Genomic DNA, 10,348 nt, shown 5'->3' with positions numbered 1-10,348 from the left:
TAATATGTGTATAAGCAACTGAAAAAAGCACAAATGTCAGAGCATTTCAAAACATCCCAATGGCCCCCAAAACACCTCAGACCCCAGAGGGTTAACATTGTTTAGAAAGGTAAGTGTGTTATTAAATTATTATTTTAAAGAGGCAAGTTTTTTTTTTTTTTTATTATGCTTGCATAAAAAAGTGAAAGATAGGATGGTCAATTTACCCCAAGATGGCTCAATTTACCCACTGACAGGGATCAACTTTGAGTCAACTTTGAGTCAAAGTTGAGTCACATGAACACTTTTTTTTCTGAGGTCATATTTTCAAGGCTCTTTGTCATAGGTGTATTTTTTTAATTTTCAGTTTATAGGCAACATCCCAAATTAACAGTGGATGTCTTCATTGTACTTCTGTCACAATTTCCCTTGCCTTGAGATAAGTAAAAACTGGCTCATCTTACCCCACTCTCCCCTACATATTTTTTTTCACTACAAATGGGGCGCAAGAGAAATATTAAGAAAATAGCCTAAGACAGATATAGCCTAGCCTACCGTTATCAGCACGTTGAAGTGTTGAGTATTCAGGTCTAATCGTCTCTGAGAGAATATTAACCGTTAATGCGGCGTCAGATATGTTTACTTTCGCTTTCTGTAGTGAAGAATTGTCCGGGGTTTGAGACTTGTCCACCGGCATAACTCTACAGTAAAGTTTGCACATTAGGCCTACTTGTGTAGGCTAATATCTCAAGAATATCCACTGGCTCGCCTTCATAGTTTAAAATCTAGCCTAAATATTTCCAATATTGTGCAAAAAGTTCCTTTATCAGCTCGCAAAAATGATGGACAGAGATTTAGATTTGCGTCGTTTCTTCCTTCTTTTCCTCATAGCAGTATCAAACAGCAAAAAGAAAACTCCACACAGTTCCCGCCAATGAATATGAGTAGCCTAAGGCCGTTTTTCCTTTCATGACAAATATGACTAAATCCTGTGTTTGACTCATTCAGGCCGGGATGTGGTCACTGACAGCCGCTCCACCTCTGTCTGCACAGATAGCGTGCTCGCAGTTACTCTTTTGGCAGTTTTTATTGTTTGTTTTTCCATTTTATTGTTTATTATTGCATTTCAAAGTACATATTTATTCATTTTTCATGGTATTCCATGAAGCCTATATTATATGAAGCCTGACAGTTCTTGCTTTCCCTGGGAATCGAACCCCTATCGTGGCGTTACAAGCACCAGCGCTCCACTGTTTGAGCTCCAGGAAAGCTTGAATATTAAAAGTTTATACATAATACATTTTAATATCAATTTAAGGTGATGAAAAGAGGATTTTTAACATTTTTTATTTTTTTTTAGCATTTTTAGAATTATTTTTTTACATAGCCTGCTGCAAATATTCCTACTAATGATGTTTAAAATGTTTTAAAATGTGTGTGTTTTTTTTTTTTTTCAGTTCAAGATACATGGACTGCGCAGAAAAATACACATTAAAACAAACACTGTGCCAGTTATTTTTAACGAATTATTTACATTTTCTTACAAAAAAACCCCATCACAGTATAGACTAAATTACATATTTCACTAAGACATTTTTAGTTATAATTGAACAATCAACAATCGTTTGTAATTTAATTTTGTATGAAAATGTAAGAACTTTCGATCAGATCAGAACAGTCTGATCAATAATGGGTGAAGGTGATATTAAAATAACTAGTATTTTTGCTGGGGTTTTCCAGATGGAGTCGCTGTGGTCTGAAACTAAACAGTAATCTATGTAGATATGTAGATGTGTGTATGTATGTATGTAAATGTAGATATGTTGCTTATATGTAGAAATATAGGCTATGAATGGCTGTAAAGAAAAATATTCTAAATATAGTCTATAAATTTAGGAACATTCCTTATGTATGCTAAAAAGAGTTCTATTGAGGATTAAATGTAGCTAATAATGGTTGTAGTGTGTGTTTTCACACAGATGATGGCAGTAATGCACCAGTTCAGTTTGCACTGTCTCGAAAGACAAAACTAAGGGGAGGGGCCTATGTTCACATGGGCGGGGCTTGTGTATCTGGCCCTCCCCATCACTGCGATTCGTCTCTGCTGAAGTGTGTCCCTCCGCCGCTTCCGTCCGCGCTGACAGCAGCAGTAAAGATGGAGAGAGACTCTACGGTCCGCAGAATCAGAGCCCAGCAGAACCAGAACCAGCAGAACCAGGAAAACAGTCGCGATGAAGCGAACGTGATGAACGGGTTCCGGAGCCGCAAACACAAGCCGGAAGTGAGCGCACAGCTGCTGAGTGAGACTTCCGCTGTGGTTCTGATGCTCGGGTTCGTGTGTGTTCTGTGGGTTCTGGTTCTGATCTCAGTGCAGCAGCTCGTCATCAGCAGAAGCACAGGACAGTTCAACTCCGTCCGGGCCAGGTACACTTTACCACACTACTGCCATGTTTACTGTGGTATTGCATGATTACCATACTCATATATCATAATATTTACATGCCACTTCAATAATACATTAATAGAATACTATGGTAAATCACCATAGTGTCAAGGTAAAAATGCTATAGTGTTTTTAAGTTATTATTTGTTTATGCTGTGATAGACCGCCCAAAAAACTTTATATAGACTCATATTTAACATTTAAAATTTAAATATTTTTTTCCTGAAAGTCTGTATGTGTTTTTATTAACTATTCTAAATTAATTTTGATTGGTACTTATTATAATCAAAATACTGGTAACACTTTACATTAAGGCTCATTAGTTAACTTAGTTAACATAAAATACTTATACAGCATTTATTAATCTTAGTTAATATTAATTTCAACATTTACTAATAGCCTACATTATTAAAATCAAAGGTTGTATTTGTTAACATTAGTTAATGCACTGTGAACTAACATGAACAAACAACGAACAGCTGGATTTATTAAGTAACATTAACAAAGAGTAATAAATACTATAACAAATGAATTGTTCATTGTTAGTTCATGTTCGTCATGTTCATTAACTAATGTATAAACTTTATTGTAAAGTGTTACCAAAATACTCAATATTTTGTTTACATCTACTGTGGTTACTACTGCTATTGTTACTTTTGTTACTGATACTACTATTGTTTTTGATGACAGTTGTGGCTTATACAATTTACCAGAGTGTTGCTATGACAACAGTGACTAGTACCTCTGATTATTTATGGCTACCGTGGTAAAATAGATGACTTATTATGAGACATATTTATCAACTTTAATGCATTAATAATATCTGTCTGCTGAGTTTTGATTACACAGGAAAGCATGACCAGAATCTAAAAGGATATTAAAGGTTAATTTTAGGATATCTAGTATTGGTTTTCATGTCATACAGTAAATATCTCTGGCAACATAAAATAAGTCACATGAAGGTTACGGATCCTTTACGTAAGCAAGTTGCGATAAATTCATTCATTCTTGTTTTAATAAAATGGTATTTAATTCAATGTGCTTAAAACAAGAAAAAAAAACATTTATATAAAACATTTTTTTTTTGTATGTTTACATGTTTATGTTTTATATATCATACTACAGAGATAAAGATATCTCTACTTATAATGATTAAAGTTGGCAATAAATGAAAATTTGTTTCTTATTCATCTCATTGTGAATGTTTCATTCATCCATAAAGGATAGAGTACAATAAAGTAGAATACAGTCGATTAGAACAGAATAGGATAGAATATAATAGAGTACAATATAAAATAATAGAAAGAATAGGGTAAAGTAGAGTAGAATAGAACAGAATAGGATAGAATAGAGTAGAAAAGAATAGGACAAAATCGAGTAGTGTAGAATATATTAGGATAGAGTAGAATAGTATAGAATAGAGTGGATAGAATATAGTAGAAAAGAGTAGAAAGGTTAGGATAGAATAGAGTGGAATAAAATAGAGCAGATGTAATAGAGTAGAATAGAAAGAATGGGAGAGTAGAGTAGAATGGAAAGAATATTATAGAGTAGAGTAGAAAGGATGGGATAGAATAGAGTAGAATAGAGTAGAGTAGAGTAGAGTAATCTTTAGTCATTCATTACACACAGGTACATTGAATCTTTATCTGGCTTCTCTGCTGCAATTAAATAAATGATAAAACTCTCTTATTTAAACAAAACTCAAAATCTATAGATAAATAAATAACAGCAGAGTAAAAACAGAGCAGCAGAGTTGAGCTCACATGTGTAAAGTTGTGTGTTATGATGATGTGCATCAGGAAGCATCTGGAGCGGATCACGAGCGTGGGGCCGCGGACCGCCGGGAGCCCAGAGAACGAGGTCGTGACGGTGCAGTACCTGCTGGATCAGGTGGAGCAGATCCGGGCCGAGAGCAGAACCGGACCTCACTCCATCACTGTGGAGGTGCAGCGGCCCACCGGCTCCTTCAGCATCGACTTCCTCGGCGGCTTCACCAGCGTCTACGCCCGCGTCACCAACATCGCCGTCAGACTCGAACCCAAGACCGGCGCGCAGCACTTCATGCTCGCCAACTGCCACTTCGACTCCGTGGCCAACAGCCCGGGTATGTCACATCAACGCTCCACACATCAACCCGCTTCTTCCTTAAAGGGATAGTTAAATTAGCCCACGATTTACTCACCCTCAAGCCATCCTCTATTCATGATAAAAGTGCATCTATCCATCATAAAAGTGCATCTTTCCGTGATAAAAGTGCATCTGTCCATCATAAAAGTGCATCTAGCCATCATAAAAGTGCATCTCTTCATGATAAAAGTGCATCCATCCATCATAAAAGTGCATCTATCCATCATAAAAGTGCATCTATTCATGATAAAAGTACATCTATCATCATAAAAGTTCATCTATCCATCATAAAAGTGCATCTATCCATCATAAAAGTACATCTATCATCATAAAAGTTCATCTATCCATCATAAAAGTGCATCCATCCATCATATAAGTGCATCTATCCATCATAAAAGTGCATCTATACATCATAAAAGTGCATCCATCCATCCATCATAAAAGTGCATCTGTCCATCATAAAAGTGCATCTATCCATCTTAAAAGTGCATCTAACCATGATAAAAGTGCATCTATCATCATAAAAGTGCATCTAACCATGATAAAAGTGCATCTATCATCTTAAAAGTGCATCTAACCATGATAAAAGTGCATCTAACCATGATAAAAGTGCATCTATCATCATAAAAGTGCATCTAACCATGATAAAAGTGCATCTATCATCTTAAAAGTGCATCTAACCATGATAAAAGTGCATCTAACCATGATAAAAGTGCATCTATCATCATAAAAGTGCATCTAACCATGATAAAAGTGCATCTATCATCTTAAAAGTGCATCTAACCATGATAAAAGTGCATCTAACCATGATAAAAGTGCATCTATCCATCTTAAAAGTGCATCTAACCGTGATAAAAGTGCATCTATCATCATAAAAGTGCATCTATCATCATAAAAGTGCATGTATCCATGATAAAAGTGCATCCATCCATCATAAAAGTGCATCTATACATCATAAAAGTGCATCTATCCATCAGTATTTTATTTATTTATATTAAATTAATTTTATTTTTATTTTTGGGTGAACTATCCCTTTAATTCCTCTTTCAGAGCTTTGAGATCTCAGTTGCGTGACGTATCATTTAAGTTTCAACTGTGATACAATATCAAGTCTATGTTCTACGTATCAACATGTTTCTACTAGTTTCTTGCAGTGAATATTATGAAGCTTCATTAAGGGAAAGAGTTATTGCTCAGACGTTGCTCTTTCATAACTTAAGAGACTTAAATGAAGCATAATTGAGAATCACAATTATCTTTGTCTCAGATGTTTCTCTTAAGTAGGAAACTAAAATGAGAGTTTATATTGAGATCTCTGACTTTTTACTGCAGGCTTTGGGATCTTGAGCAAGTCTTACTCTGTTTACTGTAAATCTTATTTTCATAACTCTATTAGTGTTTTCCTCAGGAGAAACATGAGACGCAGGAGCCGTCAGTCATTCTCTCTGTTAACTCTTCACTGTCTGGGAGAAATAACTGAGATGTTGAGGATCTCATGTGTGATTGGGAATCTAGAACAGGCTGTTTTTTGTCTTATGAGGAATTATTGTGAGGAATTATTGTGAGGAATTGTTTTGATCTGATGTCATGACCAGAACGTTCCTCATTTCTTCACTGGTGAACTCTGTCTCAGTTTTGTTAGTTGTGTTTGCTGTTGTTTGGAGTGACAGAGATCAGGTCCAACAGTTTAAGGTTTCGTTGTGTTTGGTGTCAGTGATCTTTGAGTCAGATCTCATGACTTTCTCATTTGTCACTGTGTTTGTTTCTGTGTTTGTGCGTTTGTGGACGGGTGTGTTATGTTATTTGTGTTATTTATGTATACAGTGCATTATTTCCTATTATACTCTTTTGTGATCTGTGTAGTGAAACCATGATCCTTAGAAATCCAGGAAGTGAAAGTGAACAGCGGGAACCCTGATGTGTGAGAGTGTGTGTGTGTGTGTGTGTGTGTGTGTGTGTGTGAGTGAGTGATCTGGTCAGATGATTTGCTGATGTCTGCATGTTAAAGATGCATATACATGAGTGTGTGTGTTTGTGTGAGTTTGTGTGTGCATGAGTGTGTGAATGTGAGAGTGTGTGAGAGTCTCTGCGTGTGAGTGAGTGTGAGAGTGTGTATGTGTGTGAGGTGTCTGCATGTTAAAGATGCATATACATGAGTGTGTGTTTGTGTGTGTTTGTGTGTGTTTGTGTGAGTTTGTGTGTGTATGAGTGTGTGAATTTGAGAGTGTGTGTGTGTGGGTGATCTGGTCAGATGATTTGCTGATGTCTGCATGTTAAAGATGCATATACATGAGTGTGTGTGTTTGTGTGAGTTTGTGTGTGTATGAGTGTGTGAATGTGAGAGTGTGTGAGAGAGTGTGAGAGTCTCTGCGTGTGAGTGAGTGTGAGAGTGTGTATGTGTGTGTGGTGTCTGCTTGTTAAAGATGCATATACATGAGTGTGTGTTTGTGTGAGTTTGTGTGAGTTTGTGTGTGTATGAGTGTGTGAATGTGAGAGTGTGTGAGAGTCTCTGTGTGTGAGTGAGTGTGAGAGTGTGTGTGTGTGTGTGTGTGTGTGGGTGATCTGGTCAGATGATTTGCTGATGTCTGCATGTTAAAGATGCATATACATGAGTGTGTGTGTTTGTGTGAGTTTGTGTGTGTATGAGTGTGTGAGAGTGTCTGTGTGTGAGTGAGTGTGAGAGTGTGTGTGTGTGTGGGTGATCTGGTCAGATGATTTGCTGATGTCTGCATGTTAAAGATGCATATACATGAGTGTGTGTGTTTGTGTGAGTTTGTGTGTGTATGAGTGTGTGAGAGTCTCTGTGTGTGAGTGAGTGTGAGAGTGTGTGTGTGTGTGTGTGTGTGTGTGGGTGATCTGGTCAGATGATTTGCTGATGTCTGCATGTTAAAGATGCATATACATGAGTTTGTGTGAGTTTGTGTGTGTATGAGTGTGTGAGAGTCTCTGTGTGTGAGTGAGTGTGAGAGTGTGTGTGTGTGTGTGTGTGTGTGGGGGGGTGATCTGGTCAGATGATTTGCTGATGTCTGCATGTTAAAGATGCATATACATGAGTTTGTGTGAGTTTGTGTGTGTATGAGTGTGTGAGAGTCTCTGTGTGTGAGTGAGTGTGAGAGTGTGTGTGTGTGTGTGTGTGTGTGTGTGTGGGGGTGATCTGGTCAGATGATTTGCTGATGTCTGCATGTTAAAGATGCATATACATGAGTGTGTGTGTTTGTGTGAGAGAGTGTGAGAGTCTCTGTGTGTGAGTGTGTGTGTGTGTGTGTGTGTGTGTGTGTGTGTGTGTGTGTGTGTGTGTGTGTGGTGTCTGCATGTTAAAGATGCATATACATGAGTGTGTGTGTTTGTGTGAGAGAGTGTGAGAGTCTCTGTGTGTGAGTGTGTATGTGTGTGTGTGTGTGTGTGTGTGTGTGTGTGGTGTCTGCATGTTAAAGATGCATGAGTGGTTTGAGTCAGTCTGTGATTCTGTTGTTCTGTCATGTTTCAAATCCCTCAGATTTGACTGATTTTATTTCATTATGTGTGTGTGCATGCTTTACTCTAGTGTCAGCAGTAACTGCAGGTTCTGTGTGATTAATAACTGTGTGTGTGTGTGTTTCAGGAGCTAGTGATGATGCCGTCAGCTGCTCAGTGATGCTGGAGGTTTTACACTCTATGGCGAATCTCTCCACTCCTCTCAAACACGGCGTGATCTTCCTGTTCAACGGGGCCGAGGAGAACATCCTGCAGGTCAGAGGTCACCACACACACACACACACACATGCACACACACACACTCATCTTCCTAGGAGATCATCCAGCAGGTGAGGGGTCATGACACCACTGACCTTTGACCTCAGCCAGCATGTGACGGTCTCAGTGAAATGCGTTCAGATGTTTGGATGTGAATCGCTCACATCACTTTCACCGTTCATGGTATAACTGTGTGTTTGACTCACTCACACAAACAAACACACACACAGACACACACACACACACACACACACACACACACACACACACACACACACACACACACACACACACACACACACACACACACACACACACACACACACACACATACAGTTTCAGAACTGATACAGAATCAGTTTCATCATCTGAGCATCCCAGATAGCTTAGAAGAGCTCGATATTGCGACAGGAACATTTAACTCTCTCTTTTCCAGCACTTTAGACACAGTTGCTCCGTTGCGCTTAAAGAAGATTAAAGAAAATAGTCCAACGCCGTGGTATAACGAGCACACTCGGGCACTTAACATAAAATATGCCAGAGAGATGGAGCGCAACTGGAAGAAAACAAAACTAGAGGTATTTCGCATTTCATGGAAAGAGAGCTCGATTGCTTACAGAGAGGCTTTAAAAGCTGCTAGATCTGCTTATTTTTCAACCCTATTAGAGGAAAATAAACAAAACCCTAGGTATTTATTTGAAACAGTGGCAAAACTAACGAAAAATAAAGCTTCAAGCCCAGAAGTTTCCAAGCAACACAGCAGTAATGATTTTATGAACTTCTTCACTTATAAGATTGATAATATCAGGGAGAAAATTATAACTATGCAACCGTCTACTACAGTATCGCATCAGGCAGTGCATTGTCTGCACACACTCTCACACACTCACTCACACACACTCATGCATGTAAAGGTCGAGGTTGATGGTTGTTGACGTCTCTCTCTCTCTCAGGCGAGTCACGGCTTCATTACCCAGCATCCCTGGGCTCAGCAGGTGCGAGCGTTTGTGAACCTGGAGGCGGCAGGTGTCGGGGGGAAGGAGGTGGTGTTTCAGACAGGTAAACACTCCACACACACACACACACACACACACACACACACACACACACACACACACACACACACACACACACACACATACACACACACACACACACACACACACACCTGTGTGTGTCAGCGCTGAACACTTGCAGGAGAATCTGTACTGTTGCTAGGCGGAACAAGATTCACTTCATCATCCTGTTGTCATTTACTGACACTCTATACCAGCGGTTCTCCACCAGACGCCCTCGAGACGACACACACCACAGTCAGATCAAACTACTAACAATCAACTAAAAAAATTATATTTATTATTTTAATTCACCCCAGAATTCACATGGTCTTCAAAAACTAGGAGAAATGAGGAAGCTTCATTGTAAAAGTGTGATTCCTAGACCTGGAAAATTTATAAAATCTTAAAACGTTGCGGGCATTTTATAATGAATATTAGTTTTCAACGTCTAAAATATATTATCAGATAGAAATTGCAAGTACATTTTTTTTTTTTTTAAATCCTGATATTTTATCAATTTCCAGTAAATCAGGAATGACTGGAAAAGTAATGTCAAGTCAAGTCATCTTCATTTATATAGCGCTTTTAACAATGTTGATTGTTCCAATGTTAAATTCACTGGTTAACGAGGGGCCGATAGAAGCTTGTTTCCACCAGAGAATAAAAAATAAAAAAGGAACTTGAAAGCTTTTTAGCTTATCTTTATTATCAGAATTGCGAGTTATAATGACAGAATTGCGAGATAAAAAGTAGTAATTGCCTTTTTTAATAACTTTTTAAAGTTTATATCTCACAATTCTGACTTTTTTCCTTGCAATTCTGCATTTATATCCCACAATTCTGAGTAAAAAAAAGGCGTGTTCGCACCGCAGGAACTGGGAATGGTTTTAGTTCTAGGAACGGCTTTTTTACAAAGTAGTGCAAACACACAGAATATAGTCTCTTGGGGAACTGCCCTGGTGATAGTTCCTATAACTGACTTCCTATAGTATACTATAACTGAACT

The 10,348-nt window shown here is 38.2% G+C and overlaps 1 protein-coding gene across 2 annotated transcripts in view; it reads left to right on the top strand.

The window, feature by feature from the left end:
• Positions 1 to 2,085: 2,085 nt before the first annotated feature.
• ermp1 (endoplasmic reticulum metallopeptidase 1) overlaps positions 2,086 to 10,348 on the top strand; it is a 34,775-nt gene continuing 26,512 nt past the window's right edge. Inside the window, exons 1-4 of one of the 2 annotated variants that reach the window (XM_084136205.1) lie at positions 2,086 to 2,403; positions 4,225 to 4,529; positions 8,154 to 8,281; positions 9,238 to 9,343. In XM_084136205.1, coding sequence (XP_083992331.1) covers positions 2,135 to 2,403; positions 4,225 to 4,529; positions 8,154 to 8,281; positions 9,238 to 9,343 — 808 coding nt within the window. In that variant the 5' untranslated portion in view covers positions 2,086 to 2,134. The remainder of the gene's footprint in view (positions 2,404 to 4,224; positions 4,530 to 8,153; positions 8,282 to 9,237; positions 9,344 to 10,348) is intronic. The other variant, XM_084136204.1, reaches the window with a different exon arrangement.

The sequence above is a fragment of the Abramis brama genome (assembly GCF_963993115.1).
Source record: "Abramis brama genome assembly, chromosome: 15".
NCBI lineage: Eukaryota > Metazoa > Chordata > Actinopteri > Cypriniformes > Leuciscidae > Abramis > Abramis brama.
The sequence above is the reverse complement of the archived record's forward strand: the minus strand, read 5'-3'. Positions and strand labels throughout refer to the sequence as shown.